Source organism: Mastigoproctus giganteus, chromosome 12 (genome assembly GCF_048544385.1).
Source record: "Mastigoproctus giganteus isolate SK-2022 chromosome 12, ASM4854438v1, whole genome shotgun sequence".
Lineage (NCBI taxonomy): Eukaryota > Metazoa > Arthropoda > Arachnida > Uropygi > Thelyphonidae > Mastigoproctus > Mastigoproctus giganteus.
Window position 1 is genome coordinate 17,269,251 of NC_143586.1, and position 19,822 is coordinate 17,289,072.

The window sequence follows — 19,822 nt, forward strand, 5'->3', positions numbered from 1 at the left end:
CTCTTATTATATTGTTTATTTTCCAACTCACGTGGAAAAATAATCATAATTATTATTATGAATGATTATAATCATGAATTATTTTTGTATAGAGATTAGCTGAGCAGCAGTGTGAGGTAGGCATGCAAAGCAATATTCGTTCTGTAGTGACTAAGAAAAAAAAAATTAGTATTAGTACTGGAATATGATGGAAAAAAAAAAAAAAGGAAGGCAGCTTATTATTCATCATCAGCCAAAAAATAAAAGAAAATAAATAAATAATAAAAAAAAACAAAAACTTCACGTATCACCTGTCCATTCCTGTAATGGTTTATTTAGCTCTTCTTTAAACTTATCAAACTACCCACTTCTACAACACCAGATGGAAGTTTGTTACAACACTCAACTATCCTCTGGCTGAAAACAAATTTCTGCACATCTGTCCTGTAGCCACCCTTCCTCAGTTTAAATATAAGCCCTGCCATACGCATAGTCTGAACAAGAGGATTCCATCAGCATTGAACTTATTCAATCAATTCAGGCTTTTAAAAACACCCTAAATCTAATCTCCTCATAGATGCAGTGTCTAATCTCCAGATAAGGCAGTTTGCAGAACTAAATCCTTTCCTGGTATGCGCATCCTTTTATCCCTCTCACTAACCTTATTGCTCCTCTGTGCACCTGCTTCAACATATCCACATTCTGCAAATAAGGCTTCGAGACCTGTATGCAGTACTCAAGTTGTGGTTTAACCATTACTTTATACGCTGGGATAAACACCTCATCTCTATATCATTGACAAAACCCGTGGGATGTCCTGGTAGCCTATCTGCATTGCTCAGACAACTTCATATTTGACTGCACAATTATCCCCAGGTCTTTTTCATTGTCCACTACCCTGAGTGTGGTATACCACACAGTTGGTATGGTAATCTGGGATTACTGCTACCCATATGCAGAACCTTACATTTGTCAATGTTAAACTTCAATAGCCACTTTTCAGCCCATCTACTTAATTTATCTACATCTAGTTACAGTAGCATACCCTCATTACTGTTATTAGCTACAGTGCCAATCTTTCTATCATCTATACACTTAGACATATTATGCCTTAATAAATATTGAAAACAACAAAGGCCCCAATTCTGATCCCTGTACTACTCCATTAATAACAACTCACTGTCCTCTCACTCTCTCTCAATCATTCCTTTATCCATTTTTTTGGATAAAAAATTATAATCATTAAAATCAATAACATTTATTGCAATAACTTGTCCTTAATGCAACACTGCTCCAGTTTTTTTTATGTGAAAACATCTATCACTACACTTAACAATGGATTGTAGCAATAATGTGAGATGAAAAAATAAATTGTTCACAAATATTCATATTGTTGCAGTCATATGGCAAATACTTGTTGCTAATTAGGCTATTGGCTTGGATTTAGCTAACCTCTTCCAAGCCAATTTCGCATAAAATAAAACATTTTTCATGCTTACCCACAAAGTTGGTTTTTTTTTTTTTTTTTTGTATAGCAGTCCTTTATATGCAATGGTATCAAATGCTTTTCTGAAATCTAAGTATATGATGTCAAAATTATTTTTTGCATCCAGCTCCTTTGACACTGTGTCATAATATCTATGATTGGTTAGAGAATGCTGCCTCTAACAAATTCATGCTTCAGCTGCTGTATAAATGCATTTCTGTCTGGATGACCCTGCACTACTCCTTTAACCAGTGAATCCATTATTTTCCCTGGAATATAAGTAGAAGTCAAGCTAAAAGGTCTGTAGTGATTTGTCACCCTTTGATGCACCTTTGTGAATTCAGGATACATTTACACATCTCCAGTCTTCAGGGATCCTCCCAAGAATGCTCTCATAATTGTGACTAAAGGTGTTACTTAGTTCCCTGTTGAAATTTAACTTCTGGCATTTCTATCCCTAAAAAATTCATCATATGCAAATATAAGTGCAAAATACCTATTTGGTTTGTCAGCAACCTGAGCAGGTTCATCAATATAAAACCATTCGTAACTAATGGATTAATGTGATTCATCCCCTTCCTTAATTGTCGGAGACCACTCTAGTCACCTTTACGAAAGCAAATGCCCTTCCCTTTGCACTTAACAATAGTTACATCTTTAAGTAATCCCACATCAGTACACTATGATCACTGCCACCTACCAGGTCTTTTATCTACAGATTCTTAATGCAGGAAAGGTTGCTGCTGATAATCAGATCAAGGGTATTGCTTTCTCTTGCCTCTCTAGCATAATAGTGTAAAAACATTCATCCAATAAATCCACAAAAGTTTTGCTACTGTGTGTGTGTGTGTGTGTGTGTGTGTGTGTGTGTGTGTGTGTGTGTGTGTGTGTGTGTGTGTGTGTGTGTGCAGGCGCACTATAGCCGGTGTAGCTTATGTGCCATTAAACACCCATAACACATGCATGCATGCACGCACGCACATACGTATGCTACTATGTGGATGACCAACTCACAGGATTCAGTCAGTATCTGGAAAGTTAAAGTTTCCAGATACTGATTGAACATTCCCATTATAAGACAATCTGATTTAGTGGCTCACATTATTTATCTGCACTGTTGTTCATTTATCACAGTCATTAGACCTATACACACTTCTTTTTGTTTTCCCGATGCTTATATCACACCAGACTAACTCAACATTGCACTGGCCACCCATTTCAACTGGATGCACTGCCTTCCATTTTATGTGCTTTTTGACTAACTATCCCGTCCTGTCTGCCCTTTCTGTATACATTGTACTTCCTGTATTCAAATTCGGAATCCCTTATACTTGAGTGCCACCATGTCTCTGACATGCCCACAATCTCTGCATCTGAATGCTTAACTAGTACTTCAGATTTATGTACTATGCTCTTAGCATTGTTGTACTTGCAGTTATCATGCAACTATTTCTTACTCTTGATAACCCTAACACAGCTCATATATTTAGTTGTTCCACAAAGGACCCCAGCATGTCTTATAGTCCCCGACACTTTGTTTGTTAGGCTGCTACATGTTCGAATAGTCTTGTTTCAATTCTTGCAATGCAAGAATCACTTCCCCTCTGCTGTTAATCTATTAATCTTGCACCCTTTCTATCCCTTTGTATCAATTACCAGTAAAAAAAAGTCTCTCCTGTTAACAAGCACAGACCTATGCTTATGATTATCATTTGTGCTGACTATGTAGGTCAACTTTTTTCATTTAGTGATCATATGAATTTTGATTGTATCTATGTATGCTTTTTATCTTATTAGCATTAGTAAAGGCACATGATGCAAGAAAGCAAGCTTATATAGCATCAGCCAAAAAAATAAATAAATAAAAGCACCCTTCTCATTTCACCCATCCACTCGCTCCAAATGTCTGTTTAGTTCTGCCTTGAATCTATTTAAGCTATCAACTTCTACAACGACAGATGGAAGTTTGTTCCAGTAATCAACCACCCGCTGGCTAAAGGCAAACTTCTGCACATCTATCCTACAACTGTCTTTCCTCAATTTGAATTTTTGCCCTCTCAGGCGATTATTCTGAGTAAGAGGAAGAATCCCATTAGCATTGAGCATGCTCAAACCATTCAAAGCTTTATACACCTCAGTCAGATCACCTCGCAGGTGCCTAGTCTCCAGACACTGTAATTTGCAAAACCTAAGCCTTTCTTCAAAGGAGCAACCCTTTGTTCCATTCACTAATCTTGTTGTCCTTCTATGTACTCATTCCAACAGCTCTACATCCTTCTTAAAGTGATGCCTCCAGACTTGTATACAATACTCGAGGTGTACTCAAGGTGGTGGCCATTGCCTTATACAAGGAGATAATCACCTCCTTATTCCTGCTAGAAATATTCCTGTATATCATTGACAAGACACCATGAGCTACTCTTGCAGACCATCTACACTACTCAGAAAACTTCATATCTGCCTGCACAATTAACCCCAGGTCCTTTTCATTCTCTACCACTGTCAGTGTAGTACCACAGAGTTGATACGTTACTCTGGCATTACTGCTTTCCATATGCAGTAGTTTACATCTGTCAATGTTAAACTTCATTGCTACCTCAGCCAACCGCTCAACTTTTCTAGATCCTTTTGCAGCAGTGTACTGTCATTAATGTCATTAACAACCCTGCTGACCTTCGTATCGCCTGCAAACTTGGACATTAAGCTTGATATACCATCATCAATATCATTTATAAATACAGAAAACAACACTGAACCCTGAGGGACTCCACTAATAACATTAGTCCACAAAGAGCAGTGTCCATTGATTACCACTCTCTGTCTTCTCTAACTCAACCATCTCTTTATCCATAGCAGCAATTTGCCTCCAGTGCCACACTGCTCCAATTTGTGCAGCAGTCTTCCATGTGCAATAGTATCAAAATCCTTTCTAAGATCCAAATATATGATATCAAAATTATTCTTTGCATCCAGTTCCTTTGTGACCACATCATAGTATCTAATCAAATTGGTCAGATAAGACTTCCCCTTAAAACCCATGCCGTATCCTAGCTATAACTGAAGTCTTGTCTAGATGTTTCTGCAATGCTTCTTTAACCAGTGCCTCCATTAATTTCCCTGGAACAGAAGTTAAACTAACAGGTCTGTAATTAACTGTCTCCCCTTTTGATCCTCCTTTGTGGATTGGGGTCCCGTTTGCACATCTCCAGTCCATGGGTACCTCCCCTGCATCCAAAGAAGCTCTCATAATTATGGCTAATGGTTTGATTACTTCCTTTTCTGCCTCCTTTAATATAACTTGATAGATTCCATCCACCCCAGGTGCCTTTCTTATGTTTATCTTCAACAATTTCTCCTCTGCTTTACTCTCAGTTATTACAAAATTATCTAGTTTACTGCTAGAATTTAATACACCACTGGCATTCCCCTCCCTCGTGTGAATGTAGATGCAAAATATTTATTTAGTTTGTTAGCTATCTGAGCAGGATCATCAACAGTTGTGATGTAAATATTATGTATGATATATTTCAATGAAAGATATTAATAATATCCTCATCAGCAGCAATGTTGTTACAACTGTTATTATTCCAAAGCATGTGGGATAGGAATTTGAATCTTGTCAGGGAGAAAAACCATGGAAGTCTGTCAGAAAGAAATTTTTATGGTCTTTTTTTTACTTTTTTTTTTTTTTTTTTTTTTTATGAAAACCCCAAACACGAAAGGTATCAAAACCTATAGTACTTAGTACCGTGCATGGGTTGAAGAAGTATGGGAGGAGGGGGATGCCGGCGTAGCTAATTTAGTCTATCTCAGATCCCCTCAATAATTCCGATAATCCCCTCAACCTCCAAAGCAAGAAAATTATTTTTTATCCAAAACTAGTCATAGAATACACAATACACTGATGCCCCATAGCCTGAGTTGCTTTTTCACAAAAAAAAAAAAAAAAAAAAAAAACACAATAAAAAAAAATTTTTTTTTGCATGTAAGTGTGAACTGGTATAGAAAATATTTTTAAAAAATATAATGTGTATAGTATTTACTGAATAATACAGTATTTAAATAAACAGTGGTACAAAGATTTTTTTTTTTTTTTTGTGTGCCTGCTAAACGGAAAATCTAGGAATAAATCCCATTCATGAGAAAGGCTCTACAAACAACTTAGAGACCATACATGAAATGCCTTTGATTTGTTTAAGCATTTATAACATAGATAGCTAACTAATCAATTAGCTCTCTGTGAAAAAGTGTCTTTAGTTTCTATTGTTTTCTGGTTTATATTTAATTGTTTGCAGTTTAGTATTTTTACACATTTTTTATCTCTTATAGACACATATGAACGAGGAGTGTACAATCTGATTGAATTTTCACTGAAAAATGTGAGTTTTTATTTTTGTCACAATAAAAATAATGCTTATATAAAAATATTACTTTTTTGTAATAGGACAGAAACCTTATAAATTATAAATTTTTTTTGTATTTGTTGTACATACAGTGTGTCCTCATATAGCACGATAGTTGTGTTCCTAGAAACCCTCGTGCAATGCAAAATCGTGCAATATAAACAACAGGCCCTATGGGAAAAGTGAGGTTAGGTGCCGACCACCCAAGATTGAACACACATTTGGAACCAGAACATTACCAAACACAATAAATAATCGGGTAATTTTAATTATTATAAAATACTTACGTATTTTATAACGATTAAAATATGTAATAAAAAATATATATATTTTTATTATAATATAATAAATAATAAATGATAAATATTTTTTATTATTTATTATATTATAATAAAGTATTTTTTAATAGTAAAAAATTTATTATATTATATTACGTAATAAAATATTGCTAATGCTTTTGCTTCTATCGTAAGCAAACTTTTGTTTGATTTTCTATCCAAACAGATGACAGCCGTTCCATCTCTTCCAGTTCTTTGTGTCTTAATCTAATGGATTTTAATTACACTTTGAGTTGTTCCCGCTATGAAAGTTGTTTTTATTTTCTCCGCATTCTTTCTAATTCTCGGCGTTGCCTCATTTAGGTCTGGAGCACGTGCAATATCACATGGTCTTTCATTTCGCTCAAAGCGTTTCACAATTTCATATTTTTTCTCTATCGACAGAGGCGGACTGGCCATAAGCCTTACCCGGGAAATGCCGGAGGCCGATGTGATTTTGGCCATAAACCGTAGTATGAGGCCACAAAAATTTTCCCGGGTAAGAATTTTTGACCCAGTCCGCCTCTGTTTATCGATATTGCTTTTTTTTTCTCTCTCTCTGAATCTGCAGTGTCTTCGCCAGGACGCTTCCTTTTCACACCTTTTAACTATTTTACTCATTTTTAGGGAATAAAGCACAATTACAAAACGAGGAGGCACGCTTGATACACATAAACAAAGCTGCGCGCGCATGTAGCAACTGAATAAACAACACCATAAAGGCAGAGATACACTATCAACACCCCACATTTTACTAAAGCACATTTCTGGGGGGTTACTACCATAAAACAATAAAAACAATTTCCAGTTTCGTTTCTGCTAGTGGAATCTGTTATAAACTGGTAGTAAACTCGATCTAATTGCATTTGCGATTATATCGATAGCTGGAATTGTGTTGGGTTTTACGTTATTATGGTGAAATGTGTTTCCCCTTCACTGATATAAAACACATAAATACATTTTCAGAATCTTCTTCATTCCTATCGTGTTGGGGTGATTCCGCATTCGACTGCCATTTCTTGTAAACACAAAGGCGAATCGTGCATAAGCGAATTCGGTTTGTGTTATATAAGATATCGTTCCCCTATTTATAGATCGTGTATGATCGAATTCGTGTAATGTAAACACATGTTATACGAGGACCGACTGTACAATTATGTACATACTGATAAATTAATACGTACACTGATAAATTAATAAAATTAATACTAATTAGTATTACTATTCATTTAATATATTAGCATTAGTAGAGGCATACGTTGCAAGAAAGAAAGCTTATGGAGCATCAGCCAAAAAAAAAAAAAAAAAAAACCTTCCCATTTCACCCCTCCATTCATTCCAAATGCCTGTCCAGCTAAGCCTTAAATTTATTTAGACTGTCAACTTCCATAACAAAAGATGGAAGTCTGTTCCACCAATCAATTACCCACTGCCTAAAAGGCAAATTTTTGCTCATCTATTATACAACTGTCTTTCCTCAATTTGAATCTGTGCCCTCTCAGGTTCTTAATCTGAGCAAGAGGAAGACTCGCATCAGCTGTTGTTGTTGTTGTTTGGTTTTTAGGAACGTTAGCAACTAAGGCCATATTGCTCCAGGATATGCGGTGGTCATTCCCTGACCTTTTCGCATCCTCCGTATTTGGTGGTGATGGGATCGAACCCCGGTCTAATCAAGAAGCGTGTGCTACGCACTGCTGCTCCTTCCCATCTGGCTACGGAGGCGCCGTCGCATCAGCATTCAGCTTGCTCAACCCATTCAAGGCCTTAACACCTCAATCAGATCACCTCGCAGGTGCCTACTTTCCAGGCACTGCAATTTGCAGAACTTAAGCCTTTCTTGGTAAGAGCACCCCTTTCTTCCCCTCACCAATCTTGTTGCCCTTCTTTGTACTCGTTCTAGCAACTCTACATCCTTCCTAAAATGAGGCCTTCAGACCTGTACACAGTACTCTAGTTGTGGCCTGACCATTGCCTTGTATAACAGGATAATCATCTCCCTGTCTCTGATAGCAAAATTCCTATATATCATTGACAGGACTCCATTACCCGCCCTGGAAGCCCGTTTACATCCTATAGGTCTTTTTCCCACAGGTCTTTTTCGCTTTCCACTTCCCTGAGTGTAGTACCACACAGTTGGTACATTACTCTTTGGTTATTGCTACCCATATGCAGTACTTTGCATTTGTTAATGTTAAACTTCAGTTGCTACTTCTCAGCCCATTTGTCCAACTTATCTAGATCCAGTTGGAGTAGAATACTCTCTTTACTGTCATTTACAACCCTGCCAACCTTTGTATCATCTGCAGACTTGGACATTAAACCTAATATACCCTCATTAATAAATATACAAATCAACAAAGGGTGCAACACCAAACCCTTGGGGAACTCCTCTAATAACATTTGTCCATGAAGAGCAGTGTCCACTGATTACCACTCTGTCATCTCCCACTCAACCATCCCTTTATCGATTGTAGCCACTTACCCTTAATGCTATATCTCTCCAATTTGTATAACAGTCTTCCATGTGCAACAGTATCAAAAGCTTTCCTGAAATCCAAGTATATGATATCCAATTCTTCAAATAGGCCTCTGGGGTTGGGTATACTCATACTGTGATTTTTTAGTGTTTTCCACCAACCATGGAATAAAACGAAAGAAGAAACCAAAATTTTTTAAAATATTTAATATTTACAATAAATTATTTACAAACAATATTACTAATAGTAATTTTAAAATAAAATAAAACAACTGTGATATACAAGATAATAATAAAATGCCGAATTTAAAATGCAATAAAATATACTGGTTAAAATCGCTAAAATACTAACTGAAGCTTTCAAAGGCTTCTGCCTTCTTTCTCAACAGTGTTGAGAAAGAAGGCAGAAGCCTTTGAAAGCTTCAGTTAGTATTTTAGCGATTTTAACCAGTATATTTTATTGCATTTTAAATTCGGCATTTTATTATTATCTTGTATATCACAGTTGTTTTATTTTATTTTAAAATTACTATTAGTAATATTGTTTGTAAATAATTTATTGTAAATATTAAATATTTTAAAAAATTTTGGTTTCTTCTTTCGTTTTATTCCATGGTTGGTGGAAAACACTAAAAAATCACAGTATATGATATCCAAGTCTGCAGATGATCAAAATTATTTTTGGAATTCAGTTCTTCTGTGGCCACATCATAGTATCCAATCAGATTGGCCAGACAAGACCTCCCTTTAACAAGCCCATGCTGTGTCTTACCTATTACTGCAGTCTTGTCTAGATGATCCTGCAATGCTTCTTTAACCAGTGATCCATTATTTTCCCCAGAACACAAGTTAAACTAACAGGTCTATAGTTCATCTTTTGAACTCCCCTTTATGAATTGGTGATACATTTGCACACCTCCAGTCCCTGAGGACCTCCCCTGATCCAAGGAAGCTCTCATAATTATGGCTAAGGGTTTGCTTACTCTCTTTGTTGCCTCCCTTAATATAACTGGATAGATCCCGTCTACCACAGGTGCCTTTTTTTATGTTTAACTTCAACAATTTCTTCTCCACTTTGCTCTCAGTTATTACAAAATAACTTAGCTTCCTGTTAGAGTTTGATAAACTTCTGGCACCTCCCTCATTAAATAACTCCTCATGTGTGAATGTAGATGCAAAATACTCATTCAGTTTATCAGCTACCTGAGCATGATCATCAATAGTCAGCTATGAGCTGACTATTGATATGCAAATGTGAAGTGGTCCAATCTGATTCATCCCTTTCCTTCTAGAGTTTACATAAGTAAAGAACTCTTTGCTGTTTTTCTTTGCATACTTTGCCAAGATCATAATCATAATCTGCTTTCGCCTGCCTAACCTCCTTTGTGACTTGGTTACAGACTAGTTTATAGCTGCCATAGGCTTCAGTGTCACCTGATACTTTATATGTATCCCATACATTTTTCTTCTCTGCCACGAGCCTCATTGGTTCATCTGACATCCATTTAGGCCTAAACCTTGAACACTATTTTTTAGTTGGAATGAAAAGCCTAGTAGCCTCCAAAATTAAGTCCCCGAAGGCTTCTCATTTAGAATTCAACGTTGGTAACATATTCAGTTCATCCCACTACAGAATTTAAAAACTGTCTGAGACCCCTGTAGTCACCTTTACAAAAGCAAAAGCCCTTCCCTTTAGCCATGATGGTAGTTACATCTTTAAATAATTCCCACATCAGTACATTGGCAGATAAATTTGCAGATAAAGAAACCACTGTCACCCAGTGGTTTCTTTATCTGCAAATTCTTAATGCATGAATAATCACTGCTGATAATCAGATTAAGAGTATTACTCCCTCTGGGTGCCTCTCGAACATGTTGCTGTAGAAAACAGTCATCCAATAAATCCCCAAAAGTCTTGCTAGTGTGCGAGTAACCAATCCACAAGTTCCAGTCAATATCTGGAAAGTTAAAATCCCCATTATAAGACATTCTGATTTACTGGCCCACTGTATTTCTCTGCACAATTGCTCATTATACTCATCGGATTCATTAGGCCTATAACATACACCTACTCTCATTTTTCCTTTCGCAGTGCTTATATCATACCAAACAGACTCAACATTGCATTGTCCACCAACATCGATTTCCTTAGATTTTGTGTTTCTTAATTAACAGTGTAACCCCTCCTTTTCTGTCATATCTATCCTTTCTGTACACATTGTACTCCCTAAATTCTAATTCTGCACTGCTTATGTCTGTGTGACACCCCGTCTCTGATATTCCATCAATATTTGCCTTTGATGTCTTGACTAGCACTTCAAGCTCATCAAATTTATTAACTACGATTGGTGTACATGCATATACTCCTAGCATTGGTGTACATGCAAGTATACATGCACCTGTTTCTACTCTTAATTACCCTGACACAGCCCATGTATTTATTTGTTCCACTATGACTACCAGCATTCCTGGAAATCTCCATTGCCTTGCTTTCCAGACTTCTGCTCCTTCTAATAGAAGCAGTGCAAGAATCACTTTTGCCTCTGCCTGCAGCCACTGTTAACCTTTTAATCTGTGTATCCCCCCAAGCTATCAGTTTTCCAACCCACCTAACACTGCCTTAATAACATCAGCAAATATTCTTGCTCCCCTTCTATTTAAGCGTACCCCATCCCTTTAGAATTAGTTTCTCCTGTCAACAAGCACAGACCAGGCTGGAAAAATTCTACCCCTTGAGCCTTGCACAATCTCTCTAGGGCCGAATTGATCGAAAAGGCTCTCATCATATACTCCCTCCTATCATGTCTGGGCAGAATTGCAGACACTTTCACATTCAACCCTAACTCGCAACTTTTTTTCAACATTGACCTGTATTTGTTGAGTAAATCTGCAGTTCTCTTAATATACTCTTAATGTCATTAGTTCCAACGTGTACAACAATATCACCTTTTGTGCTCTTAAAAGATGATATTCTGCTCTACAACATCACCAACTTTTGTCCCTGGTAGATATACCCTGGTCCTGTTCCACCTATCCTTCTTTCAGGGAGACTGTGAATATACATTCACCGTGTCCAGACGCAGAGGCAATCTCCAGCTCATTCTGCTTTGGAGATTGCCTCTGCGTTGCCTGATGCACAGAAGTTTAGCTTTGTCATTGAGCTGGGCAGCTGAGAGCTTGCTGGGCCCTCATATTAATTTCCTCGAGGGCATTTATCCTACACCTCAAGCTCTCATAGACGCCCATCCAAATGCTGAGTTGCTGCCTAATTTCTTGACACTCTAGACACCTAGCACACACAAAAGCATCCTCCTTGGCTAGATCAAGTCTTGTTTTAGAAAGGTCGGCAAAAATTTCACATTATGCACATTTTTTGAGACTGTGATGGGTTGGAGAATCGCCCTTCGTTTTTCCACCAAGTCACAGCACTCTCGCTAGTCTGTGATCTTTGCTTTGCAGCTCTAGTCTGTCATGATTTCTGTTTAAATACAATGTAATTAACAATATTTTTGATTGATTGATAATACTATAATAAGCTAACAGATTCCTAATTGATTGCTTCGTATTACGCTATCTAGTTTTACTTTATACCTTACGCTATCAGTTCGAGATATATATATGTTATTTCTTATCGCTATTTATCACTATATATATATATACAGTGAAACTTCCCTTTAACGGACAGCCATGGGGAATGAGAATGTGTCCGTTAGAGAGAGGTGTCCGCTAACAAGAAGTCTGAGGGAGAAAAAAAAAAAGAAAGATAGAAAAATCATTAAACGTTTAATGTAAAATTAAATTAAAATATATACAGATTTTGCGCAATATTTTTGTAAATAATATACATACAATTGTGCTATGCATATTATGACTTTATCTTAAGAAAAATACACACAGTAATCACTTATTTTCTTCTGCACCTTCTTCCGGCTGATAATTTTGTTTTCAACATTTGTTTGGAGTGAAGAAACCATCGAAAGTCCTTCAGTATCTTCTTCAGCGGCGAAAAACATTTTTAAACGATTGATTTGTATGAGCGCCTCTTCTATTTTCATCGGTGGTTCGTCGTTAATGTGTTCTTCGACAGAATGACCTCCTTCGATTTCTTCATCCTCATGATGAACTTCTTGAAAAATATCGATGATAATGTTGTTGATATCTAGAGCACCATCTTCTGTAGTGAGGTTCGAGTCTATATCTTTGTAGCCAGGGTCACTTGTAGCGGAAGTATCGTACATTATCAATAGATGTTGAAGTTCTTGTTCTTCTTGGTGCTCCACATTGCTGTTCACAACTCCAATTTTTGCATTTGAGAAGCCAGACTTTTCAAAACAGTTCACGACAGTTTGTTTTCTAATTGTGTTTACTGAAGAGGAAATCCATTGAATCGCATCTAGGATGCTGAGTTTCTTTGCAAGGTCACTCGCACATGTTACATCGTTCATGTTTGCAATGAGATGTCTTAAAACACGTTTTCTGTAGTGACATTTAAAATTTTTTATTATCCCTTGATCCAAGGGCTGACACTCTGCAGATGTGTTTGGTGGCAGAAAAATGATTTGAATGATACAATTCAATGTGCGGGTGAGATGCAACATTATCCATGAAAAGAATAATTTTTCTGTTTTGACGAATCATGTTTCGGTTAAAGTGACTTATCTATTCGCTCATGATATCTCGTGTCATCCACGCTTTTTTATTAGACTTTCAGTCAACATTCAAAAGATTCAACTTTATGCCCTTGAAACAACGAGGATTTTGTGATTTTCCTATAACAAGAGGTTGTTCAAAGTCTCCCAGCATATTTTTACATAATAGTACAGTCAAGCGTTCCTAGGAAATTTTTCCGCCCTGGCACTTTTCGTTTTTTAGATTCATTGTTTTTTCAGGAAGAGCTTTAAAAAACAACCCTGTTTCGTCACAGTTGTAAATATCCTTAGCTTCAAAATCACGACATAAATCTTCCAATTTGACGGTCCACTCTGTTACAACCCCAGTATGAACAGATCCACCTTCACCACTACGGTTTTCCAAGAAATTTTATGCCGAGTTTTGAACTTGTCTAGCCATCCCACAGAAGCTTTGAACTCATTTACTCCCATAGATTTCGCAATCTCCAAAGCTTTTTCCCTAATAATAGGCCCATTAATGGGAATTTTTTTAGCACATGCGCGACAAAACCACTCATACGTAACATTGTCAATTTGAAGTCCAACAGTTTTCGGGAATGATTTTTGAACCTGATCATTTACGTGTTGCCAAAATTATTTGAGCAGTTCATTTTTTTTCTTTAGGATGTCGCTTACCTGCATCTTCCCGATTTTGAATTTTGCAGCGAGATTGCGAACACTATTTTTTTGCCGATCATACGCATTAATGAGTTCGACTTTATCTTTTAAAGTTAAATGTTTACGAGAAGACATTGTGCACTCACACGACACTGAACAAAACTGAAAACTGAAACTCAAAAGATGAAAGGCCGACCAAATTCCCCCCCCCCTGCACACACCGAATTCATCAGAAGTTTTACATGTGCCTTAAAATTCTTGAAAAAGGGTTTAGAACCGCGACATAAACCTTGATAAAATTCAGAGAATCTGAAATAGAAAATAAACACACAATTGAGGCAATACATGGAAGAAACGTTCCTAGAAAAAGGTCCGTGAGCTCGCCCGCTGCCCGTTAGGGGAGATCAAATTAAGTGCTAATCTAAACGAAACAGTGCAGATTGCCTGTCCGCGTCCGTTACAGAGAATGTCCGCTAGACAGAAGCTAAAAACACGTTAAAACCAATAGAGGAGAGTTGGGGAATTTGAAAATGTCCGTTAAAGAGAGGTGTCCCTTAGGAGAAGTTTCACTGTATATATATATAGGTTATTTCTTATCAACTACAATATGGCAGCTAGTTCAACAATATTGGCACCAACATCGGGCGTCATAACTTCCAAAAATCGCTAGTTAAATACAAAATAAGAAGCTAACGAATGCTACTAAGCCTATTTAATATATCTGTAAAACACAATGTAGTATGTCAATTCACAAATAATATGAAAATTTTTAAAATTCTTATCACTTTACAGCAGCCAAAAATCCACCGACTGTTCTCGTCTGCAACTAGACGAAGTCCTGAAACTTTGAAAAGGATCAGAGCTGTAGAATTGAAATCATTCCTAAAACCTTCCAAATGTATGCTGAAAATTTGGCATTGCTTGAGAATAATGCTGAAATGTAAAACTGGGATTGGTACTAGAACTTTCCCAAGGACCAACAGAACAAACATTAAAAATGTGGTTTCGATAATAATTTTTTTTATTTTCTTCCTGAATAATAACCAATAATCAAATTTCTGAAACATTTGTTATTTTCCACCTTTATTGATAACTCAAGATATGTTTATTGGTGAAAAAAACATTGTTATATTTATATTGGTCAGATTTTAATGAAGTTTGACTTGACAAATCTTAAAATTTCATGAAAATCTGTCCACTGGGAGTGTTGTTGCATGTAGTTGTTATTGAAGACAATAAGTATTTCACACATTTACAAATGTGCCTAAAATTTTTGTATGTCATGAGTGGCCATGATATAAAGAAATATCACCAGTAAGAGTGAATTTAATTATTATTTTTATTTTTTAGAATGTGGCACATTCAAAGCTTGTAAGAAAGGCATATGACACTAGAATGAGTCTTCATTATGTGGCATTGACTGGAATTAGAGAAAAGCCTACCGAAGTAACAGTTAATGAACATCCAGTTGATTTCACTTATGAAATTCAGGTTAGTACTGTTATTCTTAAAATTGTTAATCGAAATAATATTGAGCTTCTGATGTTCTCTTAGTAATTATAAATTCCTTTAAAAGTTTGAATTTTAAAAGTGGTATTTAAAATGTTTTATAGCTATTATACTGAACTCTACAGAATAGCAGTGTGCATATATTTAGTGAATTATTGATGTGAGTACAAATTTTGCTGAATTTGCATAAAGAATCTATTTGTGAAGCCACTTGCCTTGCTTAGAATACAGTAAATTAAAAAAAAAAAACAGTATTATTTGTGATCATATCCTCTTTTCACCAAGAAAATCCATTTTTATTTTCTTTTACCAATGTTTTCTCATTATTTCATTTAATAGAGTTGATTTATTCTGTTTCTTGTAGAATATCTATTAAATTTGAATGGCATTCGTCCAAATTTAATTCACACAAACATTCGGTATATTCTAAAATAAAATTTTAAATATGTTGTGAATATTACATATTCATATAATGTGGTAGTGCCATCAGCTCTCCAGAGTTTGTGTAATTACAACCATGTGTTAGAAATGAGTATGTACTGGAACTTAAAAACAAGTTTGAGCTTCTGCAGACTGCTCAGGACCAAGATATCGACGAGGAATATTACAATTTTCTAAAAGTGATAAAGCCCAAGAAACCTACAGGGAAACAGAAATCCAAAGAAGAAAAAATTAGTCAAGAAACACTTGTCATGATGAACCGAAGACGAGAAATGAAGAGCAAGAAAAACACTGACAGGGAGAAAATTGAGTATACTGAGTTGTGCAAAGCCATTAGAAAGAGACTCAGAGAGGACATAAGAAGATTTAACACAAGAAAAGTAGAACAAACATTAAGGGAAAACAAAGGATTTAAATCAGCAGCCATGAGCAGTAATACAGAAAGACAAATGATACTGAAACTGAAGAATAGCGATGGTGTACTTATAAACAGCAGAGAAGGCATAATTCAAATAGCAGAAGACTACTATAGAGAATTATACAAGGAGCGAGGGAATGATACCAGCAGTGGGGAAGATGGATTGCAAAGTAGCAACACATACGACATACCCGATATTCTTCCTGATGAGGTAGAACATGCATTGAAGAAAATGAAGAATCGGAAAGCCCCAGGGGAAGATGAAGTTACTGTAGAGTTGTTAAAATTGGGAGGAAGAAACATAACACAAAAACTGGCAAGGCTCTTCACAAAGTGCATTAGAAAAGGTGTGACGCCTAAGCAGTGGAATAATGCAATCATAGTTTTGCTGCATAAGAAAGGAGATAAATCAGAAATTGGAAATTATAGACCAATTAGCTTGTTATCCCACATCTACAAGTTGTTCACAAGGGTCATTACTAACAGATTAGAAAGAATACTTGATGAGAATCAACCGAAAAAGCAAGCTGGCTTTAGGACAGGATTCTCAACTATTGATCACCTTCACGTAATATCACAGCTAATGGAGAAAGCAAATGAATATAAAACACCATTATGCCTGGCATTTGTGGATTATGAAAAGGCATTTGACTTCATACAGCATAAGGCAATGTTTCGGGCACTGGAAAGACAAGGCATAGATACCCCATATATTATGATTTTGAAGAAAATATATGAGAATGCTACCTCCTTTATTAGACTAGACAAAGACAGTAGCAAATTTAAAATTGAGAAAGGAGTTCGACAAGGAGACACAATATCTCCGAAGCTGTTTACTGCTGCCCTTGAGGAAGCTTTCGGAAGATTAGACTGGTCGCAGAAAGGAGTCAATGTGAACGGAGAGTACCTAAACCATTTACGATTTGCAGATGACATTGTGGTTATAAGCCACGATCCCAAAGAATTAGAGGAAAATCTTAATCAGTTATGCACAGTTAGTAAGGATTTTGGACTAAAGATGAATATGGCTAAAACAAAAGTAATGATGAACAAGTATGCCACGGAAAGGGAAATAATGATTGAAGGAGCAGTAATTGAAAAGGTGGAGTCATATACTTATCTGGGACAAGTTATTAGCTGTAATAATGGTAAATGGCTGGAAGTCAAGAGAAGAATAAATTTTGGATGGATAGCATTCAGGAAATATAGTCACATACTGAAGAGCAATATCCCAGTTTGTCTGAAACGTAAAATAATGAACCAATGTATACTCCCCACCATGACTTATGGAAGTGAAACTTGGGCACTCACCAAAAGAATGGAAGAGAAGCTGAGAACTACACAGCGAAGAATGGAACGAATTATATTGAGAATCAGACTGTTAGATAAGAAGAGAAACACATGGATTAGGCAGCAAACTCAAGTAAAGGACATTCTTATCAAAACTAAAGAACTAAAATGGTCTTGGGCAGGACACATAGCTCGAAGACATGATGACAGATGGACTAAGAAAATAACAGAATGGTACCCAAGAGGAGCTAGAAGAAAACCTGGAAGACAAAGGCGGAGATGGATAGATGAAATTCATGAGTTTTTGGGTAGTAAATGGATGGCCAGTGCTCAAAACAGAAGGAACTGGAAAGTTGCTGGAGAGGCCTTCATCCTGCAGTGGATTGAAAATGGCTGATGATGACGATGATGATGTTAGAAATGAGTATGAAGAGCCAAATATGGGAAGTGTTATTAGCATTAGAACAGGCATATGGTGTAAGAAAGCAATCCTATATACAGCATCGGCCAAAAAAAAAAAAAAAAAAAACACCCCCCTTCTCATTTCTCCCATCCACTCGCTCTAGATGTTTGTCTAGTTCTGCCTTGAATTTATTTACACTGTCAACTTTTACAATGACATATGGAAGTTAGTTCTAGCAATCAACCTACCCACTGGCTAAAGTCACACTTCTGCACATCTATTCTACAACTGTCTTCCCTAAATTTGGCTGCGCCTCTGTAGCCAGGTGGGGAGGAGCAGCAGTGCGTAGCGCACGCTTCTTGATTAGACCGGGGTTCGAGCCCGTCACCACCAAATACGGAGGATGCGGAAAGGTCAGAGAATGACCACCGCATATTCCTGGAGCAATATGGCCTTAGTTGCTAATGCTCCTAAAAACCAAATAACCAACCAACCAACCAACCTAAATTTGGATTTATGTTCCCTCAGGTGCGGAATCTGAGCAAAAGGAAGAATCTCATGAGCATTGAGCATGCTCAAACCCATTCTATTCTTTATACACCTCAATCAGATCACCTCGCAGATGCATAGTCTCCAGACACTGTAATTTGCAAAAATTAAGCCTTTCTTCATAAGAGCAACCCTTTGTTCCATTCACTAATCTTGTTGCTCTTCTCTGTACTTGTTCCAGCAGTTCTACATCCTTCTTAAAATGAGGCCTCCAGATCTGTATACGTTAGCAACGAGGCCTGACCATTGCCTTATACATGGGGATAATCACCTCGTTTCACTGCTAGAAAAATTCCTGTATATCATTGACAAGACACCATGAGCTGCTCTTGCAGCCTGTCTGCACTGCTCAGAAAACTGCATATCTGACTGCATAATTACCCCTAGGTCTTTTTGATTCTCTACCACACTTTGGGGTTACTGCTTCCCATATACAGTACTTTACATTTGTCAATGTTAAACTTCAGTTACCACCTCTCAGCCCATTTGCTCAACTTTTCTAGATCCTGTTGCAGCATACTGTCAGTAGTGTCATTAACAACTCTCTCAACCTTCGTATCATCTGCAAACTTAGACATTAAGTCTGATATACCTTCATCAATATCATTAATAAATACATAAAACAAAAATGGACCCAACACTGAACCCTGAGGGACTCCACTAATAACATTAGTCCATGAAGAGCAGTGTCCATTAATTACCACTCTGTCTTCTCCCACTCAACCATCCCTTTATCCATTGCAGCAATTTGCCTCCAATGCCACACTGCTCCAGTTTGAGCAGCAGTCTTCCATGTGCAACTGTATCAAACTTCCTAAGATCCAAGTATATGATATCAAAATTATTGTTTGCATCCAGTTCCTTTGTGACAACATAGTATCAAATCAAATTGGTCAGACAAAGCTTCACCTTAACAAACCCATACTGTGTCTTAACTTTTGCTGCAATCTTCTAGATGATCCTGCAGTGCTCCTTTAACCAGTGCCTCTATTACTTACCCCAAACAGAAGTTAAACTAACAGGTATGTAATTACTTGTGTCACCCTTTGATCCATCTTTATGAATCGGGGTCACTTTTGCGCATCTCCAGTCCATGGGTACCTCTCCTGAGTCCAAGAAAGCTCTCATAATTATGGCTAAGGGTTTGCTTACTTCCTTTGCTGTGTCCTTTAATATAACTGGATAGATCCCATCCATCCCAGGTGCCTTTTTAAGTTTAACTTCAGTTATTTCTCCTCCACTTTGTTCTCAGTTATTACAAAA

The 19,822-nt window shown here is 36.8% G+C and overlaps 1 protein-coding gene across 3 annotated transcripts in view; it reads left to right on the top strand.

The window, feature by feature from the left end:
• Nucleotides 1–19,822, top strand: part of LOC150076736 (lysosomal alpha-glucosidase-like) — a 238,790-nt gene that overhangs the window by 155,006 nt on the left and 63,962 nt on the right. For all 3 annotated transcript variants that reach the window (XM_090386832.1, XM_090386831.1, XM_090386833.1), the window contains exons 16-17: nucleotides 5,795–5,844; nucleotides 15,300–15,440. In XM_090386832.1, the coding sequence (XP_090242958.1) occupies nucleotides 5,795–5,844; nucleotides 15,300–15,440 (191 nt within the window). The remainder of the gene's footprint in view (nucleotides 1–5,794; nucleotides 5,845–15,299; nucleotides 15,441–19,822) is intronic.